Source organism: Bubalus bubalis, chromosome 3 (genome assembly GCF_019923935.1).
Source record: "Bubalus bubalis isolate 160015118507 breed Murrah chromosome 3, NDDB_SH_1, whole genome shotgun sequence".
NCBI lineage: Eukaryota > Metazoa > Chordata > Mammalia > Artiodactyla > Bovidae > Bubalus > Bubalus bubalis.
The window spans coordinates 51,882,641-51,905,398 of record NC_059159.1 but is presented as its reverse complement, the minus strand read 5'-3'; the positions used below and the strand labels follow the sequence as shown (position 1 = coordinate 51,905,398).

Here is a 22,758-nt window from a genome sequence, read left to right as displayed (position 1 = left end):
GAGAGAGTCTCTACCTCTGAGCCACCTGGGAAGCCCGTAGCAGATGGTACCATCCCTCATGTCTTATTTTGGATTCATTTCTAATTTACTCATTTCCTTTGTTCCCATGATCTAACAAAATTGTTACATGGTTAATTTTGTAAAGGTATTGAGGAAATAAGTAAAACCTAATTTCTGTCATTCTAAGAGAATTCAGTCTGCCTGAAGAACTTAGGCAGACTTTGGGTCTAAAGCAAAACGTCTATGACTTAAATCTGGGCTTCCCAGGTGGTGCAGTGGTAAAGAATCTGTCTGCCAATGCAGGAGATGCAAATTTGATCTGTAAGTTGGAAAGATCTCCTAGAGGAGAAAATGACAACCCACTCCAGCATTCTTGCCTAGAAAATTCCATGAACAGAGAAGCCTGGCAGACTACAGTTCATAGGGTCGCGAAGAATTGGACACGACTGAGCGACCGAGCACCCTTGCATACATAACTAATTAAAGATAATAGGAAAAAGCCCAACAATTTAAAAATAAATTTACTCTAAAGTCGTTGATTGCTCTTTTTTTGACATACACAATTAAGGCTCCCAACTAAATGCTAATTTGCCTGTCTTATTTTGGTATAACTCTAATACTGACATACTTATATTCTAGGTTTGGGTTGGCACCATTGGGTCAGGGCCCAAGGGTCGCAGTCTCTGTGCTACCTACCAGCACACGGAAACATTTGAATTCCAGGATGAAGTGGGAGCTCTTTTGTTATCTGTGTGCCAGACTATTAGCCAAGGAATTTTGTGTTTCCTTCCATCTTACAAGGTAAGGGAGTATTTTTGTTTACTTTTGCCTTTGAATAATCATATGGCATTACCATGATAAGCTTCCTAGGATCAAGTGCAACAGAGTAATTACAGTTTTTTAAGCATCATATATTATTTTGCTTTTTATTGGTTAAGATACTGCCTGCTTATTCTGTCACTGTTTTACCTGGAAGTCCAAAAGACTGAAGGTGTTCAAGCATTTTAGTGGGGTGTTTTTGTATATGTGATTTTTATTCCTTGGGGCAACTTGATGTTTTCTGATTAAAGGAAAAAGGATCATTATTTTTCACTTTGATAAACTAGACTATTTGAAAATTTCAAAATATGAATTTAACATATGATCTTCTTTAATGCCCATCTTTTTGTTTCATGTATTTGGCTAGGAAAAAAAACTGTTTTTCTTGTTTTTAGAGTTGTTCTGAGTTTTAATATTTTCAGGAGTTAAATTGAGTTATATAGTATATTTTAGTCCTCCTAATACTCAAATCATTAAAACCACATGTAATTCCTGAGGGTATTATCATAGTTAATGAAAATCTAAGCTAAATTTCAGTGTAGAGGTGGTACTCCCTTTTCTTTTTTCATAGGAAGTTATATATATAAGGACAGTAGTGTAATATATTTGAATGACAATATTGATACCTTTGGCTCTTCTGTTGTCTTTCCCTCTGTATATATACTGCTATGGTCTGATGTGTCCCCCCAAATTTCATATGTTGAAATCCTAGCCCCCAAAGATAATGACATTTGGAAGTGGAGTCTTTGAGAGACGCTTAAGACATGGTGATATAGTCCTCATGAATAGAATTAGTGACTTAAAAAGAAGCTCCAGTGAGATTTCTTGTCCTTTCTACCGTGTGAGGTCACAGTGAGAAGGTGCCAGTGTGAACCAGGAAGAGGGCCTTCACCAGACATGACTGTGCTGGTGCCTTGATTTTGTACTTTACAGCAATTTCTGTGATAAATTTCTGTTGTTTATAAGCCACTTGATTCCTGACATTTTGTTATAGTAGCTGGAATGGGACTAAGACACATACTTTGTTACCCAAAGGTGCAGTAAATACTGGAGATAAACTGAAGGAATTACTCTCAGGAGAAATTTAATCAGATTGGTTTCTTTTTTTTTTTTTTTTCCAAGAATATCTAAAAATGAAATGGACATAAACATATTGAAAATTCTTATGACAAAGCAATATTTATTACAGAGTGTGAACATCTATCCCAGAAGTTATGTGAAGGAAAACTAATAATTAAGCCTGGAACTAAGGAGAAGCAAGCACATTAAGAAACCTTTTAAATTAACACAACAATGTAAATCAACTATACTTTAATAAAATTTTAAAGAAATAAAACCTTTTTATATTTTCCAGTCACAATCACAAAAAGTGAGCCTGGAAATGCCCAGTTAAGTAAATGAACAATTTCACTTTTTGTTAGTCTTCAACAAAGTTTTTAATGACTGATTCAATTTTAATAGCTTTTAACGTCTTCAGATTTTCTATTTCTTTATGATTCAGTTTGTAGATTGTTTGTTTCTTGGAATTCATCCATTTTATCTAGGTTATCCAGTTTCTTACCTTATGTTAGTTTTAGGTTGTTTGGGTTTCTTTTTCTTACTCCTTCAGGTGTAATAGTAGGTTTACTGGTTTAAAATCTTTGTTTTTTTCAAGTGTGTGATTATAGCTATAAATTTTCCTCTAAGCAGTGCTTTCTTTGTGTCCCGTAAATTTTGTGTTTTCATTTTCATATTTGTAAGATATTTTCTAGTTTCACTTGTGAGTTCTTCTTTGACCTATTGATTGTTTAAAAATTGTGTTGTTTGGGTTCCTTATATTTGTGAATTTTCTACCTTTCTTTTTATTATTTATTACTACTTTTAGTCCATTGTGATTAGAAAAGATATTTTATATGATTTCAGTCTTTAAAATTTTATTATGACTTGTTTTGTGGACTAGTATGTGGTCTCTCCTGGAAGATATACCATGTGCATTTGGAGAAACTGTGTATTCTTTTGTTGGGTGGTGTTCTATATATTTCTGTTAGGTCCAGTTGCTTTACAGTGTTCAGATTCTCTATTTCATTATTTATCTCTGTCCAGTTCATATTCATTATTGGAAGTGAGATATTGAAATCTCTGTTACTGTAGAATTTTCAGTTTCTCCCTTCAAATCTGTCAAGGTTTGCTTCATATGTCTTGGGAGTTCTGGGTTTGGCTTTTGTTTACAATTGTTACATGTTCTTCATGAATTGACCCTTTTATTCATATGTAATATCCTTTGTCTCATAACAACTTTTGATATATTTGTCTCAAACAAGTAATGGCATCCTAACTTTTTTTGGTTATTATTTGTATGGAATCTCTTTTTCCATCCTTTCATTTTTGACCTCCACATCTTTAAATCTAAAGTGAATCTCTTTTTGTTTTGAGGTATAAGTTTATAGTATTATGTTAGTTTCAGGTATATAGCACAGTGGGTTTTTTGTAAATTATATTCCATTATAAGTTATTACAAGATGTTGGGTATAATTCCTAGTTCTATGCAGTAAATTCTTGTTGCTTATCCATTTTATTTATAGTGGTGTGAACCTGTCAATAAACTCAAATCGATTGTTATCAACATATAGTTGGATCATCTATTTTTATAATCCATTCTGCTATATCTGCTTTTTGATTGGAGAGTTTAATTCACTTACTTTTAAATTAATAAATGATAAGAAAACACTTTTTTTCTGACTGTGGCGCTGACTGTGGCTCAGATCATGAACTCCTTATTGCCAAATTCAGACTTAAATTGAAGAAAGTAGGGAAAACCACTAGACATTCATGTATGACCTAAATCAAATCCCTTACAATTATACAGTGGAAGTAACAAATAGATTCAAGGGATTAGATCTGATAGACAGAAGGCCTGAAGATCTATGAACAGAGGTTCGTGACATTGTACGGGAGGCAGTGATCAAGACCATCCCCATGAAAAACAAATGCAAAAACAAAATGGTTGTTGGAGGAGGCCTTACAAATAGCTATGAAGAGAAACTGAAAGACAAAGGACAAAAGAAAAGATATACCCATTTGAATGCAGAGTTCCACAGAATAGCAAGGAGAGATAAGAAAGCCTTCCTCAGTGATCACTGCAAAGAAATAGAGGAAAACAATAGAAGGGTAAAGACTAGAGATCTTTTCAAGAAAATTGGAGATACCAAGAGAAATTTTCATGCAAAGATAGACACAGGAAAGGACAGAAACAGTATGGACCTAACAGAAGCAGAAGATATTAAAAAGAGGTGGCAAGAATATACAGAAGAACTATACAAAAAAGATCTTCATGGCTTAGATAATCACAATGGTGTGATCACTCACCTAGCCAAACATCCTGGAATGTGAAGTCAAGTGAGCCTTAGGAAGCATCACTATGAACAAAGCTAGTGGAGGTGATAGAATTCCAGTTGAACTTTTTCAAATCCTAAAAGATGATGCTGTGAAAATGCTGCCTTCAAAATGCCAGCAAATTTGGAAAACTCAGCAGTGGCCACAGGACTAGAAAAGGTCAGTTTTCATTCCAATCCCAAAGAAAGGCAATGCCAAAGAATGTTCAAACTACCACACAATTGCACTCGTCTCACACGCTAGTGAAGTAATGCTCAAAATTCTCCAAGCCAGGCTTCAGCAATACGTGAACCGTGAACTTCTACATGTTCAAGCTGGATTTAGAAATGGCAGAAGAACCAGAGATCAAATTGCCAACATCCACTGGATCATCGAAAAAGGAAGAGAGTTCCAAGAAAACATCTACTTCTGCTTCATTGACTATGCCAAAGCCTTTGACTGTGTGGATCACAATAAACTGTGGAAAATTCTTCAAGAGATGGGAATACCAGACCACCTGACCTGCCTCCTAAGAAATCTGTATGCAGGTCAGGAAGCAACAGTTAGAACTGGACATAGAACAATAGTCTGGTTCCAAATGGGGAAAGGAGTACGTCAAGGCTGTATATTGTCACCATGCTTATTTAACTTATATGCAGGGTACATCATGAGAAATGCTGTACTGGATAAAGCACAAACGAATCAAGATAGCAGGCAGAAATATCAATAACCTGAGATATGCAGATGACACCACCCTTATGGCAGAAAGCGAAGAAGAGCTAAAGAGCCTCTTGATGAAAGTGAAAGAGGAGACTGAAAAAATGGGCTTAAAATTCAACATTCAGAAAACTAAGATCCTGGTATCTGGTCACATCTCTTCATGGCAGTTAGATGGGTAAACCATGGAAACAGTGAGAGACTTTATTTTGGGGGGCTCCAAAATCACTGCAGATGGTGATTGCAGCCATGAAATTAAAAGATGCTTGTTCCTTGGAAGAAAAGCTATGACCAATCTAGACAGCATATTAAAAAGCAGAGACATTACTTTGCCAGCAAATGTCTGTCTAGTCAAAGCTATAATTTTTCCAATGGTCATGTATGGATGTGAGAGTTGGACTATAAAGAAAGCTGAGTGCCGAAGAATTGATGCTTCTGAACTGTGGTGTTGGAGAAGACTCTTGAGAGTTCCTTGGACTACAAGGAGATCCAACCAGTGCATCCTAAAGGAAATCAGTTCTGATTATTCATTGGAAGGACTGATGCTGAAGCTGAAACTCCAGTCCTTTGGCCACCTGATGGGAAGAACTGACTCATTTGAAAAGACCCTGATGCTGAGAAAGATTGAAGGCAGGAGGAGAAGGGGATGGCAGAGGATGAGATGGTTGGATGTCATCACCGAATCAAAGGACATGAGTTTGAGTAAACTGTTGGAGTTGGTGATGGAGAGGGAGGCCTAGAGTGCTGCAGTCCATGGGGTCACAGAGTCACATACGACTGAGCAACTGAACTGAACTGAAGAAAAGACTTCAGCCATTTTATTATTTGTTTTCTGTATGTTTTACGACTATTATGTCCTTCACATTTCCTCCATCATTACTTTCTTTTTTGTTTGATTTTTTTGTAGTTACACATTTTGATTCTTTTCTCATATTCTTTCTTATGTATCTGTAAGTATTTTCTTTGTGATTACCATAGGAATTACCTATAACAAATACTTAAGGCTATAATACTGAATTTTTAAAAACTTATTTTATTTAATTATATTTGGTTTACAATGTGGTGTTAATTCCTGCTGTACAGCAAAGCGATTCAGTTATATTTGTATGTATGTATGTATGGGAGGCCTAGCGTGCTGCGATTCATGGGGTTGCAAAGAGTCGGACACGACTGAGCAACTGAACTAAACTGATACACAGATAGATATTTTCTTATTCTTTTCCATTATGGTTTATCTCAGGATATTGAATATAGTTACCTGTGCTAGACAGTAGGACCTTGTTGTTTATCCATTCTATATGTAATAGTATGCACCTGCTCATTCCAAACTCCTGCTCTTTCCCTCTCCCCTTTGATAATCACAAGTCTGTTCTCTATGTCTGTGAATCTGTTTCTGTTCATAGATAAGTATCATATTTTGATTCCACATATAAGTGATATTATATGGTAATTTGTCTTTCTCTTTCTGACTAACTTCACTTAGTATGATAATCTCTAGGTCCATCTGTGTTGCTGTAAATGAAATTATTTCATCCCCTTTTGTGGCTCAGTAATATTCTGTTGTATATATGCACCACATCTTTATCCATTGATCTGTCAATGGAGATTTAGGTTGTTTCCATGTCTTGGTGGTTGTGAATAGTTCTGCTATGAACATGGGGGTGCAGGTATCTTTTTGAGTTAAAGTGTTTTTGGATATATGTCCAGGAGTGGGATTGTTGGATCATATGGCAACTCAATTTTTAGTTTTTTTGAGGCACCACCGTATTGTTTTCTATAGTGGCTCTACCAGTTTACATTCCCACCAACAGTATGGGAAGATTTCCTTCTCTCCACACCCTCAATTATTATTTGATGGGTAATGTGATGAGTTTTTAGTTTGTCAGTTTTTTAAAAACAGTTTTGATAGCAGCCATTCTGACTGGCGTGAAATAGTGGTTTCACCTCATTGTGGTTTTGATTTGCATCATATAAGAAACAAATCGCCAGTCCAGGTTCCATACAGGATACTTGGGGCTGGTGCACTGGGATGACCCAGAGGGATGATACGGGGAGGGAGGTGGGAGGGGGGTTCAGGATGGGGACCATGTGTACACCCGTGGTGGATTCATGTTGATGTATGGCAAAACCAATACAATATTGTAAAGTAATTAGCCTCCAATTAAAATAATTTAAGTTAAAAAAAACAGTTTTATGTTATAGTTTACATTCTCAACAAGCTTTTTCTTCACCTTCATGAAATCTAGTATGTTTATAATGTATGTGCAAGAGGCTGGCAAGAGTTCAACTAAAACAAATTATCAACCAAGAAAAGAAGGGAAAGATTTGACAAGATTTTTAAATGCTAGACAAAATAATGAAATTCTATTTTTAATTAATGAATAATATGTCTGTATATCCAGCGTTAAGATCAGAATGCTATTAACATCTAATATTATGGCATAATGGACATAATTGATAAAATACTGTTTTGTTTTATAGATGTACAACTCAATTTTAAAACATATCTGAATATAATGACGTTGTAAACAACTTCTATGAAAACATCAATAGCTATGAAGATAAACCAACTGAAGTTTATAGGCATTAGCCCTTTTTATTTTTTTGATACATTATCTTTGATAAGCTGCTAGGGCCAGGGCTTCCCCAGTGACTCAGCAGTAAAGAATTCGCCTGCAATGCAGGAGATGCAGGTTTGGTTCCTGGGTCGGGAAGGTCCCTTGGAATTGGAAATAGGAACCTACTCCAGTATTCTTGCCTGGAGAATTCCATGGACATAGGAGCCTGCTAGGGTACAGTCCATGGGGTTGCAAAGAGCAGGACATGACTGAGCACCCACACATGCTATTGATTTTTCCAAGATACATTGTTTAATGTATATTTACCTTGTCTTATAACAATAAAAAAAATCTCAAAAATGACAATTTTAACCTGGCTTCCTAGTAAAAGTACATTTTCTAAATAAGTGAAAAGTTAAGTAAAATTTTTAAAGTGTTGGCTTTATTATAATAAACATTGCATAATTAAATGTTACTTTGATAGAATTTTAATACCATATAATTATACCATGTGGTTGTAAAAAGATCCACAGTCTAAGGGTTGTTGGGTTTTTTTCCTGTGTGATTAGCATACTAAAAATGTATTTATCATGAGGTATGAGACTAAAGACATAAAAAATTTTGAAAGTTTAATGTGTTACTGAGTGTAATTCAATTCAGTTCATTCGCTCTGTCGTGTCTGACTCTTTGCGACCCCATGTACTGCAGCATGCCAGGCTTCCATGTCCATCACCAACTCCTGGAGCTTGCTCAACCTCATGTCCATCGAGTTGGTGATGCCATCCAACCATCTCATCCTCTGTTATCCTCTTCTCTTCCTGTCTTCAGTCTTTCCCAGCATCAGAATCTTTCCAGTGAGTCAGTACCTTCACATCAGGTAGCCAAAGTATTGGAGTTTCAGCATCAGCATCAGTCCTTCCAATGAATATTCAGGACTGATTTCCTTGAGGATGGACTGGTTTGATCTCCTTGCTATCCAAGGGGCTCTTACTTCTTTATAAATAAAAAATATATTTAAAACAAATCCAGTGAAGAGTCAATATTTTGGCACAAAGGAGAAAAGTTTTATTAATTTATAATATTTAGATAGTTTTTACTGTCTAATTACTCATTTTGAGTCCTGTTGCATTTTATTAAATCTTAAATTTTTGAAAATTCAGAAGCCTTCGGATTGTTTTTCCTTTATTAAAATTTCTTCTTAGTCTCAAATGGGGCTTCCTTTCTATTTTTATATAGAAACCTTTTGTTTGAGATATAATTCCCATACCCTTTTACAAGGGTACAATTCTGTGGCTTTTAGTACATTTACAAAGTTATACAACCATCACCACTGTCTAATTTCAGAACAGTTTCTCTGCCCCTAAAAGAAACCTCGTATCCAGTAGCAGCTACTTCCCATTCCTACCTCCCCATAACTTGTGGTAACCACTAATCTAGTTTCTGTTTCTATTGATTATCCTTTTCCAGATGTTTTGTGTAAATGAAATCATACAATATGTGGCTTTTTTAGCATGTAGTTGGATCATTCTGCTAATCTCTGCCTTTTAATGAGTGTTTGCTCTATTTAAATTTAATGTAATTATGGGGCTTCCCTGGGTAAAGATTCTGGTAAAGAATCTGCCTGCAGTGCAGGAGACCTGGGTCTGATCCCTGGGTCAGGAAGATCCCCTGGAAAAGGAAATGGCAACCCACTCTAGTATTCTTGCCTGGTGAATTTCATGGACAGAGGAGCCTCGTGGGCTACAGTCCATGGGATCTCAAAGAGTCAAACACAACTAAGCTACTAACACACACACATTGATAAGATCGTTTTTACATTTGTCACTTTACTGTTTGTTTTCTGTATGTTACGTTTCCCTCCTCCTGTTCTTCCACTGGGACTGCCCGTGACTCAGTGGTAAAGAATCCTCCTGCACCATAGGAGCCGCAGGAGACTCGGGTTCAGTCTCTGGGTTGGGAAGATTCCTCTGGAGAGTTCCATGTACAGAGGCACCTGGCAAGCTACAATCCAATTGCAAAGAGTTGGACGTGACTGAAGTGACTTGGCACACACTCATTTCTCCATTACTACCTTTTCTGTTAAATATGTATTTTCTGATGTGCCATTGAAATTTTTCTAGTATGACCTTTTAATTCCCTTAGTGTGTTAGTTGCTCAGTTGTGTCTGACTTTTTGAAATCTCATGGACTGTTGCCCACCAGGCTCCTCTGTCCTAGGGATTTCCCAGGCAAGAATACCGGAGTGAGTAGACACTGCCAACCCAGGGCTCGAACCCAGGTCTCCTGCATGGCAGGCAGATTCTTTACCATCTGAGCCATCAGGGTTAACTGATTTTAATGGTGGCTCAGATGGTAAAGAATCTGCCTGCCATGCAAGAGACCTGGGTTTGAGTGCTGGGTCAGGAAGACGCCCTAGAGAAGCGAATGGCTACCCACTCCAGTATTATTGCCTGGAGAATTATATGGACAGAGGAGCTTGGTTGACTACTGTCCATGGGGTCACAGAGTTGGACACGACTGAGTGACTAACACTTTAATTCCCTAGCATTTCTTTTACTATATACTTTTGAGTTATCTTCTTAATGGTTGTCCTGGTAATTAAACAGTTTATAAAATGTAGTTTGAATTGGTACTAATATAATTTCAATAGCATGTAAAAACTTTGATCTTTTATAGTTATATTACATTCTACTTTCTTTGTGCTATTATTGTCATAAGATAATGTGTTTATACATTGTTGCTTATCAAAACAGATTTATTATTATTGCTTTATACATTTGTCTTTTAAATGAGACAAGAGACAAAAATTTACAAACTATGTTTATACTGCCTTTTTATATTTAACTATGTTACTATCTTCACCAGTACTCTTTAATTCTTTGTGTAGATTTTAGTTACTGTCTGGTGTCCCTAAACACTCTTTTATTAATTAATTAATTTTTGGTTGCCCTGGGTGTTCATTACTTCACATGGACTTTTCTCTAGTTGCAGAGAACTGGGGCTACTCTATAGTTGTGGTGCATGGGCTTCTCATTGCAGCAGCTTCTCTTGGAGAGCACAGGCTTTAGGGCGGCCAGGTTTCAGTAGTTGCAGCATGGAGGCTCAGTAGTTGTGGTGTGTGGGCTTCATTGGTCTGTAGCATGTGGAATCTTCCTGGACGAGGGGTTGAACCTGTGTCCCCTGCATTGACAGGTGGATTCTTATCCACTGTACTACCTGGAAAGTCACCTAAACACTCATTCTTAAATAGTCTCCCCTGCAGCTCTCTCAGTTGTAATCCATTGTCATTATCCTGGAGCCCTGTTGATGTGATGGTAAGGTGTTGGGAACGGGGAAGCATTGTCTAATTTTTTAGTTAAGTCTCAGTCTTTTAGTGGGCCTGTGTGCCTGGACTGTATCCTTCCCATATGTTTCTCAGCTCTTTATTCATTTCCTTAGATAAGATAGGAAGTCTAGTGGGAGCTGAAGTTTGGGTAAATTTCCTTTCCCCCAGTTTGGATAAGGCCCTGGTAGTCTTTTCCCTTTACTGGGAGACTGGCCTGAGTTATGGAGAATGCTTTGAGTGTATTTGAAATGGCTGTTTTCCCCCTCTCTGTCAGAAAGAAGAGGGTTTTTCTTCACTCTTCACTGTGAAAACCTTGGTAGGGGATTGTTTCTGAAGATAATATCTACAAAAATTTGGGGACTCCCTAAGGATATGGCCTGTAGGAGTTTCTCACTATTTCACTGGTATACACTATGCCTTCAGCAATTTGTCAAAATTATCTTTTAAGCATTCCTACCAATTTATGGTTTTAGTGTCTTCCTCTTCCAGTAAGCAGTTCTCAATCTATGATTCTCAGTATTTACTGTCTCTCCAGTTTCTAGGATAGCAATTTGTCTTATGACCTTAGTTCTCTGATGTGTCCAAGCCGTTGATTTTCAGTTTGTTCAGCTTTTTTCTTAGTATAAGATGGGTGTGATGACTTGTGAGTTCTTTACATTGGAGATGAAAGTAGAAGTCCTAATTTTATCTTTGAAAATGTATTTTCAACTGAATTTCAGAATGGAGATATAATTTACCTAAAAGACAAACCCAACAAATTGTAATGGGCTTTGCATCTTTGTCAGCTGTTACACATTACAGTGGTTAACGTCATTGAATGTCCTCTCTTTTGCATTTTGGAGGGGTTTGACATTGGACTTGCAGAAGACATGAGAGCTCACATTTGAATTTATTTTGAGGGGAAATTTGGGACATACAAATTTAAGTTTTCAAATCACATTGCAGTGGTAAATAATTTTTCCCTATATGTCTAGATAATTGCAATCCATAATTTATATAAAACTATTCTTTCACTGAAAAACAAGAATTTCCTTTTATTACAAACTACAATATTTGTGTAAGGATAAAAGTGGGAAAGTTGTCATTCTAGATCCACGCCCCTCTTCTTTCGGAGCCTTCTGAAGTAACTAAATATGGTAATAGATTCATGAAGAGTACCATTCCTCCACTAAGATCAACTTGATTTTGACTCTCTATTGTCATTAACTGGTGGCACCACTGCCTTAGAACTCTCTGAGGGATCATTTTTATGGGTAGAAGAGTTTTTAAACTCTTGCTTATGGATAGAAAGTTTCCATTAATTTTGAAAAGTGACTCTGGTGCCAAAGTAGCAACATGGACCTTTATAGTTGTACATTGCAGAGTCTGATTTTCTTTTACATTTTTATGAGTAAAAACCATTTTCCCTGAGGGAACATTTTGCATTCATCGCTGAATGTCAGATAAGGAATAAAATGCAAAATGTTTCAGTCTCTAGTTACAATTTTTGTCAATATTGTTTAGTAGTAAATGTGTATGTTGAGAGGTTTGTAATGCTACTAGTTCGATGTTTCTGATTTTTAAGTTGTACTACATTTAATTTAAAGGAGAAACCAAATTGTTCCATGTAAAACATTTTTCTGTTTTCTTATTTAGAGACCCTTGAAATTTATGTAGATTATGGATTTGCCTTACTGTGAGTGATCAACTGAGCCTTTTTAAAGAATGTTTTTTCCACTGTGTTAAATAAAAAAAATTTTGAAGGTATTGAAGCTTTTGGGGTGTTTTAGGGAGGTTGTTGGAGAAGGAAATGACAACCCACTCCAGTATTCTTGCCTGGAAAATCCCATGGACGGGGGAGCCTGGTATACTGTAGTCCATGAGGTCTATTTAACATGTCCTATAGGTTTTCAACTTTTATGTATGGCTTAAACATCTTATGATTTTCATATATCTGTTTGGTTTCTTGTCTTTTATAATAGAATTGAATATTCTCAAATAATACAACAAATGGAAAGTCCAGATGTGAATTCTCTCAATATCTTGACTTTTTTATGTAATTATATTTTATATATTGAATTTATTTTGAATTTAGGTGATTGTCTTCACTTTTTAAATATAATTATATTTATTTATTTATTGTCTTCACTTTTTTATATAATTATATTTATTTATTTTTTGGCTGTGCTGGGTCTTTGTTTTTGCGTGGGCTTTTCTCTAGGTTTGGTGAATGGGGGCTACTCTTTAGTTATGGTATGCAGGCTTCTCATGGGGTGGCTTCTCTTATTGCTGAGAACAGGATCTAGGGCTCAAACTTAAGTAGTTGAGGCACGTATGCTCAGTAGTTGCAGTTCCCAAGCTCTAGAGCACAGGCTCAACAGTTGTGGCAGATGACTTTAGTTGCTTCATGGCATGTGGGATCTTTCTGTACCAAGGATACAACACGTGTCTCCTGCATTGCAGGTATTTCACTGCTGAGCCACCACAGAAGCCCCTTGCCTTCACTTTTAAGGTGCCAGATTCTCAAGGATTATCACATTTTAAAACTCTTTCCAAAGATACGACATTTTCTATAGGACGTAGTGAATGAATGCTTAAAGCCCATACCAATGCATTGGTATTTGCCTTGGTAGAAAGTACTGTTTCTGAAGAGTTTTTAGATACAGCATTTGCCTCAGTTACCTGGTTCAGTTAATGTAGCTTGAAGATGGTATAACTAGGAAATTGTGGTAACATTACAGATCATGAAGGGAAATATATCAAGGAAAAGATTCTCTATAGCAGCTTAATGTTGAATTTCTATTGATTATGTAATATTTTTGAAAAATTTTTAGTGTAGTTTTAGATTCATGGAAGAATTGAGTGACCAGTACAGAGAACTTCTGTACTAGCCTCACACATGCATAACCTCTGACATTATTGATGTACTTGTGCTCAATTACACAGTCATGTTCAACTCTTTGCAACCCCATAGATTGTAGCCTGCCAGACTCCTCTATCCATGGAATTTTCCAGGCAAGAATACTGGGACAGGTTGCCATTTCCTACTCCAGTGGATCTTCCCAACCTAGGGATCCAGCCTCTGTGGATTATGTACCACTGTGCCACATTATCAATATTCCTCACCAAAATGGTACATTTATTATACTGATGGCCTTATATTGACACATCATTACCATTTGAAGCCCATAGTTTAAAGTAGAGTTGCCCTTGTTATTATATATTGAATAACACTTAGAGAATTAGTTTTTATAAATGTGTAATGACAGGTTTCCACCATTATAGTATCATGCAGAGTAGTTTCACTGCCTTCGAAATGTTCTGTGCTCTGCCTGTTCATTCCTCCCTCCTCCCAACACATAGCAACCTCAGATTTTTTTAACTAATTTTAAAGTTTTGCCTTTTTCAGAATGTGATGTAGTTGGAATCATATAATATGTAGCCTTCTCAGATTAGTGTCTTTCACTTAGTAATATGCATTTAAGTTTCATCCATGTCTTTTCATGGCTTGAATAGCTCATTTCTTTTTAGTGTAAACTACTATTGTTTGTACCACAGTTTGTCCGTTTACCTATTGAGGATTTTGTCAATTATGAATAGAGCTACTGTAAACATCTGTGTGTAGGTTTTTAAGTGGATGTAAGTTTTCAGTCTATCTGGGTAAATATCAAGGAGCATAATTGCTGGATTGCCTGGTAGCTCAGCTGGTAAAGAATCTGCCAGCAACGCAGGAGACCCCAGTTCAATTCCTGAGTCAGGAAGATCCACTGGAGAAGAGATAGGCTACCCAATCCAGTATTCTTCGGCTTCCCTTGTGGCTCAGCTGGTAAAGAATCCGTCTGTGATGTGGAAGACCTGGATTCGATCCCTGGGTTGGGAAGATCCCCTAGAGAAGGGAATGGCTACATACTCCAGTATTCTGGCCTGGAGAATTGGAGTTGCAAAGAATCGAACACGACTGAACATCTTTCACTTTAACTTTTAACTTTTATGGTAAGTGTAGGGGCTTCCCTGGTGGCTCAGTTGGTAAAGAATCTGCCTGCAGTGCAGGAGACTTGCCTGCAGCACAGGAGATGTGGGTTTGATCCCTGGGTCAGGAAGATCCCCTGGAGAAGGAAATGCAACCCACTCCAGTATTCTTGCCTGGAGAATCCCAGGGTTAGAGGAGCCTGGTTGGCCACAGTCCATGGGGTTGCAAGAGTCAGACAAAACTTAGCACCTAAACCACAACCACCAATCATGGTAGGTGTATATTTGCCAAATTGTCTTTCAGTGTCTGTACTATTTGGTATTCCCACCAGATACTTTGGTGTTATCATTGGTTTAGATTTTGGTCATTCTAATAAGTGTGTTGTGCTATCATGTTGTTTTGATTTGCAATTTCCTGCTGACCTAAAGCCAGTACTCTTGCCTGGAAAATCCCATGGACAGAGGAGCCTGGTAGGCTGCAGTCTATGAGGTCGCTAAGAGTCGGACACGACTGAGTGACTTCACTTTCACTTTTCATGCATTGGGGAAGGAAATGGCAACCCACTCCAGTGTTCTTGCCTGGAGAATCCCAGGGACGGGGGAGCCCGGTGGGCTGCTGTCTATGGGGTCGCACAGAGTCAGACACGACTGAAGCAACTTAGCAGCAGCAGCAGCAGCAGCAGCAGCAGCAGCTGACCTAAAATGTGGAATGTCTTTTCATATGCTTATTGGCCATCTGTATGTTTTCTTTAGTGTGGTGACTGTTCAGATCTTTGGCTCGTTTATCAATCAGGTTGGTGACTGTTCAGATCTTTGGCTCGTTTATCAATCAGGTTGTTTTCTTATTGTTGAATTTTAGAAGTTTTTTGTATATTTTGGATTGTTATTGTTGTTCAGTAGCGCAGTTGTGTCTGACTCTTTGCAATCCCATGGGCTGTGGCATGCCAGGTTTCCCTGTCCTTCACCATCTCCCAGAGTTTGCTTAAACTCATGCCCATTGAGTTGGTAGTTCTTTATCATATGTGACTTTTGCCCAGAATTGTTTTTTCTCCCAATCTGTGGCTTATTTTCTCATCCATTTATTTAATGCTACTTCTTCTGTTAACTTTGGTTTGGTCCTCATCTTTAAATTATTCTTTTTTTAAAATAATTTGTTTTTATTTTTGGCTGTGCTGAGTCTTTGGTGCTGTGCCTTTGGTGCTGTGCAGGCTTTTCTCTAGTTGTGGTGTGTAGGCTTCCCATTACGTGGCTTCTCTTGCCATGGAGCACAGCCTCTAGGACATGCAGGCTTCAGGAGTTGTGGCGCCTGGGCTGAGCATGAGTTTAGTTGCTCCACAACATGTGGGGTTTTCTTGGACCAGAAATCGAGCCTGTATCTTCCACATTGGCAGACAGATTCTTTACCACTGAGCCATCAGAGAAGCCTTATTCTTAACTGATCTTTCTCCGTTCAGTCTTCCCTTCACCAGTTTTTCCTCCTTATTGATCATGTTGCTCTCCTGTTTAACCCTCAGTAAACCAGTTAAAATAGCCATAACCATTTGTCATTTTTCTTTTTTATAAGTCATGGGAATGATTTATAGAATTAAGAATAAAGTAATAGTTTAAAAATCAGCATTATTAAATTTTAAACTTTAAAAAGAGGTTAGACATAACAACACCTCTTTGTAACAAGTAAATTTTGGTGTACTGATATAAAAAATCAGAGGCTAATGTCACATGTCTTTTGCAACAATGAAGTTGGAAGAGACGGTCAGTGTTGCTGTTGCAAAATATTTTGTGATGAAGTCCTTCCTGCTGAATAATTAACTGGATGAGACTACCATTGTTTCTTGTCTTTAGACATGTTCTGATCACATATCAGTTCTTGAATTTGATCAATTTTGTGCAGTATGTTGTTATCTGATGATTTATAGTCTGAGATTTCACTTGCACCATCCAGTTTCACCATTGTCACTAGAATTGGAATGTTCCTCAGACTTTTGTCTTCTTATTCATCTAATATTATGATATATATTTCTCTGTTCATTTCCTTTTCTTTGCTATTTTGGTCATAAATGCAAGTATTTGGTGTCCTCAGTTTTGTAATTTCTGGGAAGATGATGCAATACTTTGAACAATACTATGAGAAAAAAGAATGGCAGCTCAGTATTGCATCCTCCTAGGTTGTTCCATCATTCTTCTCTTTCTTATTATTTTAGATTTTTTTGAATTATTAGGAATAATGTGATGAGTAATCATGGATAATGATGGAATTATTTGTAGGATATTAAAACCACTGAATATTTCAAGATGTAGGAAAAGTAATGTCAGTGAGATCCTGTAATATTTCTTAGCATTATAGAAGAGTTCAGTTAACCCTTGTGGTGATTACAATATACAATAGGTTTTACCCTATTTAAATAAAGTACATTTTCTCTTGGCTTTTTTTTTTTTTCTGGGGTGGGGGGGAATGTGTAGTAAGAAAAAGTAATGAAATATCTTTATAAATAATTAGAAATGATGGAAAATGATACATTGGACCCTAATGATATACCAAGAGTTAAAAACCTTTAGTAATTCCCAGTTTTCTGAAAGATAAAGCTTAAAATCCTTTGCATTTCCTGGAAGCCTTGGTTATTTTTCAGCCTTGTGCCAGCAGCCCCCGTCCTATATATACCCTTTTTAAAGGCATCTTGTATTACTGTGAGTGCTTTGAGCTGCTATATATTTTCATACCTGCATAAAAGTGGTAGGGAGAGTTCTAAGATGACCCCCACAATTCCTGGCCCATGGTATATACATGCCTTCCCTCATTTGTTCAGTCAAATGCTAATGTAGGTACTGTGAAGGGATTTTGCAGTTAGTTGACTTTAAAATCAGTCAGTTCAGTCGCTCAGTCGTATCCGACTCTTTGTGAGCCCATGGACTGCAGCACACCAGGCTTCCCTATCCATCACCAACTTCTGGAGCTTGCTCAAACTCATGTCCATCGAGTTAGTGACGCCATCCAACCATCTCATCCTCTGTCATCCCTTTCTCTTCCCACCTTCAATCTTTCCCAGCATCAGGGTCTTTTCTAATGAGTCAGTTCTTCACATCAGGTGGCCAAAGTATTGGAGTTTCAGCTTGAGCATCAGTTCTTCCAATGAATATTCAGGACTGATTTCCTTCAGGGTTGATCTCCTTGCAATCCAAGGGACTCTCAAGAGTCTTCTCCAACACCATGGTTCAAAAGCATCAATTCTTTGGCGCTCAGCTTTACATAATCACTTGAACCCTTTAAAAGCAGAGACTTTTCTGAAGCTGGTTGCAGAAGAGAAAGTCAGAGGTATGTGATATCTGGCTAGACTGGAGGAAAGCCGCATCTGTGTTAAACTGACTGGTGGGAGGGTGGGGCATGTAGCAAGGAATTGCAGGTGGTTTCTGAACTGAGAGCAGTCCTGACTAATGACTAGCATAAAAATGGGAGCAGTTGTCCTACAGCCAATAGGAAGTAAGTTTTGTTAATAACCAGTGACCTGGGAAGAGAACCCGAAGTCCCAGATGACAACTGCAGCCCTGGGAAACAACTTACCCACTTTAGACCCTGAACAGAGAATCCACTCTGTTTTGTTATGCCTGGACTTCAGACCTCCAGAAACTGAGGTAATAAAATGGGTATTGTTTTTATGCTGCAGCCTGGATGAACCTGGAGGTTATTATGCTAAGTGAAATAAGCCAGTCAGAAAAAGACAAGCAATGTATGATTCCATCTGTGTGAGAGATCTAGTCAAATTCATAGAGACAGAAAGTAGAAGGGGAGTTGTCAGGGGCTCGGGGAAGAAGGGAGTGAGCTATTTAATAGATATAGTTTCAGTTTTGCAAGATGAATAGAGTTTTGGAGATTGGTTGTACAATAATGTGAATATACTTCACACTATGACCTATACACTTAAAAATGATTAAGATGGTAAATTTTAAGTTACGTGTATTTTACCACAATTTTAAAAATTATTTGAAAAAGTGAGTCTTAAGTCTCTGGATTTGCAGATAATTTGTTATGCAGCAGTACTGTTCATGGTGTTGTGTCTGCTTGAAATCCACTCTCTGAGTCTTCTGTTATCCAGAAACTTTATACTCTCCATCCAGCTCAAAGGTTTACTCTATTAAACCATCCTTAACCCTGAGGCAAAGTTAGTCACTCTTTCCTCTGGCTAACCATATACATCTATAATAGCACTTACCACATTGTATTTTATGCATTTTTCATTTAGGTCTTCTCCACTAGACTGTGAAGTGATGTTTTTCCCAAAGCATTTCACCTTCAAGTTTTATAGTAACAACTTTATAGTAGATTCAGGTTGGCAATACCTGAAAGTAGTAGCTTTTAGGAAAATTGCAGCGGTTGCTTCTTATTAATTTTCTTTTCTCAGTCTAGATTATACCTTAGATTCTAATAGTGCAGATGCACTGACCTTGTTCAGTTTACTTGAACTATTTGTCTTTTAACAGAGGGATAGAAAATGAGCTCCCCCCCTTTTTTAAACTATAATCAGTCTACTCAGGTAAGAAATGAAACGTATAAGTGAATTTATTCATTCTGGTCTCAGCCAGCATTTATTAAGCCAATACTTCTTGACTCTAAAATAGCAAAATTGGTTAAATACATACTTTTTAACCAAATGGTTACTTCAGACATTAATGAACCAATTATGTTGATCAATCAACAGAAATTTGGAATTTGTATTTTAAAGAGTTAAGAATTTGTTTTGTGCTTAAATATCAATTGAGTTCTTATTATTTTCTTTTCAAGAGATTTCAGCAAAGTAGGTGAAGAAATAAATGTATGTTATTTCTCAAATTGTTTTCTTTGAAAAATGTTTCACTGCAAGTATTGTGGATTTTTATTAAAATATATCAATAAATGGCTGTAAATAAGTATATCAGTTGCAGTAATTACTGCAGTTCTGACATTTTCATAGTCTTCATTCTTTTAAAAAATTTATGAGAAAGACTACTCCTTGTCTGAGACCGTAGGACCTTTCATTTCCATATAGATAGCCAACAACTACAAGCAGTGTTCCTTTCACTTCAGGACAGTATTCCTCCCTATTATTCTTCCTAATATATTACTGACTGCATGCATATTCATTGATAGTTTGATCCTGAACTATAACCCAGCCTCTTGAGATAACACTAAATAGCTAGAGTGTAGGAAGTTGTTTCAATAGAAATGAATATTTGTGGCTTTCTCATATTTTATATTTGGATGCAGCAAGAATTAAGGATATGCCCTTTTTTTCCTTTAATTTAAAATGTTATAAAAATATACTACTGCTAATTTCTCATTTTTATTTCTGTTTTCAAGGAAGTGTGTATTGTTCCTAACATATGCCAACTATCAGTACATATCAACTGAACCAAAGAAAGTAGGTATTTCTTATATATTAGTACCCCGTGAAATGAATGTGACAGATCATCTTCAGATGGAAAGATATGACAGCTTTTACCTAAGAAATAAATTATGTGAAAAAGATTACAAAAGATGGTAGTCTGTTTAGGCAGGCCTATTAAAAGCATTAAGACTTGAGTACTGGCTATTAAAGTGAGTAAATGGCAATATTATAAAGTTAAACACATGCCAAAAAACATTTTCCAGAGGACCAGGATTGTAACAATACCATTAATGAGGGCAAGGAGGTCTTAATGCAATTTACACTTTCTAAAGTTTCAAAAAGAGGCTTTGAGTTAGTGCATTATTAATGTACTGAACATCTGGAACTGTGTAAAAGCTATAGACATTGAGCATATGCAGGATTTCCCCACTAGGTTGCATTCTAACTTACTGCCTCCCTAGTGAGATACCGGTTTTAAAAAGTTTGAAAAAATAAAATGACAATATCCAGATAAGGCATAAACATTCAAAAATGTCTTTTAATTTGTGAGGTCCTACACAAAAATGTTTTTTCTGACCTCATCAAATCTAAGTGATGTGAATGTAAATGAGTAGATTAAATCATCTGTATCACTGTGCATAGACTAGACTCTCTGTATGTGAATAACATTTGCTGTTTATGAGCTAAGTAAACTTTTGTAACAGATTCTTCATATTTTTTACATATGTATGTTAAAACCTGAGAGATGATTCTGTGTCAGTGTACTTTACTCCAGGTTTCTTGATTTTTAGGTGTTGTGTTGGGATACTTAAGAAAATTTTAAAAGTTGAGGGTAATGGGTATATAGTTTTGTATGAATTTTCTGGCAAGGGGCAAGTAATTAAGATGTATATAGATGGCTATTTGAGTCTCACCTGTAATGAGAATGGGAAAACTATAGACCTTTTTTTTTTTTAATTTAAAACCAAAAATTTGCCACAGACCATTTTCTCCAAGTAATCAGTATGTTTTTTTGCTATAGAGCTACACTCGAGATTTGCATATATCTCCTGTATAATCCTGAAAAGAATTCTGGCTTTTAAAGTACTTAAAAGAATCTTCATGGAAGAGGTTACAATAAACACATTGTGTTCTGTGGAAATATTGTCTCATAGTCACCAAATCCCCTGATCCCTTTTTTACAGTGTTCCCAGTACCTCCTTACCTGAACTAGAATCTGGATATACACAGAGGACATGTCATTTTCTTGTCAATCTTTTCACGTTGTGATTGCTGTTTTCTCTGTAGTACCTCAGGATTGGTATCCTATTTACTTTCCATTGCTCTTTCTAAGCCATAACCTCTCCATCTTTTTTTTGGAAGAAAGGGAAAAAAGAAAGGAAAGGAAAAAGAGAAACTCACCAACAGAAAACTCTAGTCTCTCGGTTCATATCTTTTAATCATGTCATCCTTTCTGCTTCATCTTTATTGATATGTTATAGATCACATGAATACTCATATCAAGGACTTTGGCACCTGACTTTATAGGGAGTTTTTTTTTTCCTCCTCCTTTACTACCTTCTCTGATCTTCCATTTTTTTTTAACCTTCCTTTTTTTATTCATTTGTTAAATTCATTCAACAAATATGTATTGCCCACTTTCTAGGTACTGGACAGTTAGCAGTGAGCAAGACAAACAAAAATCATTCCAGGGGTAAGAGACAGAAAATAAACCAGATATATAGAAAGATTCTTATGTATTAGATGATGCCGTGGACCAAATGTTTATACCTTCCCTGTGCTCAAATTCATATGTTGAATCCCTGACCCCCTCAGTGTGGCTGTGTTTAGGAATGAAGACTCACAGAAAGTAATTAAGGTTAAATGCAATCATAAGGGTGAGACCCTGATCTGATAGCATTAGTGTCTGTACTAGAAGAGATACTGGAAATCTTGCTGTCTCCCCCACAGCATGAGCAAAGAGGAAAAAGTGTGTGAGGATTCAGTAAGGTGGCCATCTGCAAGCCTGGAAGAGAATCTCACCAGGAAATGAATCAGCCAGCACCTTGATCTTCAACCTGCCAGTGTCAAGAACTGTAAAAAATAAATTTCTGTTTAAATTACCCCATCTGTGGTATGTTTTCTCCAGCTTTATTGAAGTATTATTGAATATATATATATAAGTTTATGATTTGATATGTATATTTATTATGAAATGACTGGAGTTTTTTGTTTGTTTTAATGGCAGCCTGGGTAAACTAAGGGCTTCCCAGGTGGCTCAGATGGTGAAGAATCTGCCTGCAATGAGGCAGACCCAGGTTTGATCCCTTGATTGGGAAGATCCCCTGGAGAAGGGAATGGCTGCCCACATGAATATTCTTGCCTGGAGAATTCCATGGACAGAGGAGCCTGGCAGGCTACAGTCCATAGGGTTTCAAAGAGTTGGACACAACTGAGTGATTAACAGTTCACTTTCACTGAGTGGACTAGTACAGACAGATAATGGTAAGCTCTGTGTAGAAAAATAATAATGCAAAGAAGAGGGAAATGGAATTCCTAGGGGAGTGGATAGAGGTACTTTAGAATTTTAGTTGGATGGTTTTGCAAGGCCTGTCAGAGAAGGTGACTTTGAGTAAAGGCCTAAAAGAAGTGGGGAAGCAAACTATTCTGATATGGGGGAAGAATATTCAGACAGAAGGAACCTT

General features: G+C 36.9%; 1 protein-coding gene across 10 annotated transcripts in view; it reads left to right on the top strand.

Moving 5' to 3' along the window:
- Positions 1 to 22,758, top strand: part of BRIP1 (BRCA1 interacting helicase 1) — a 190,514-nt gene that overhangs the window by 88,235 nt on the left and 79,521 nt on the right. For all 10 annotated transcript variants that reach the window (XM_025281165.3, XM_044939611.2, XM_044939612.2 and 7 more), the window contains one exon: positions 640 to 801. In XM_025281165.3, coding sequence (XP_025136950.1) covers positions 640 to 801 — 162 coding nt within the window. The remainder of the gene's footprint in view (positions 1 to 639; positions 802 to 22,758) is intronic.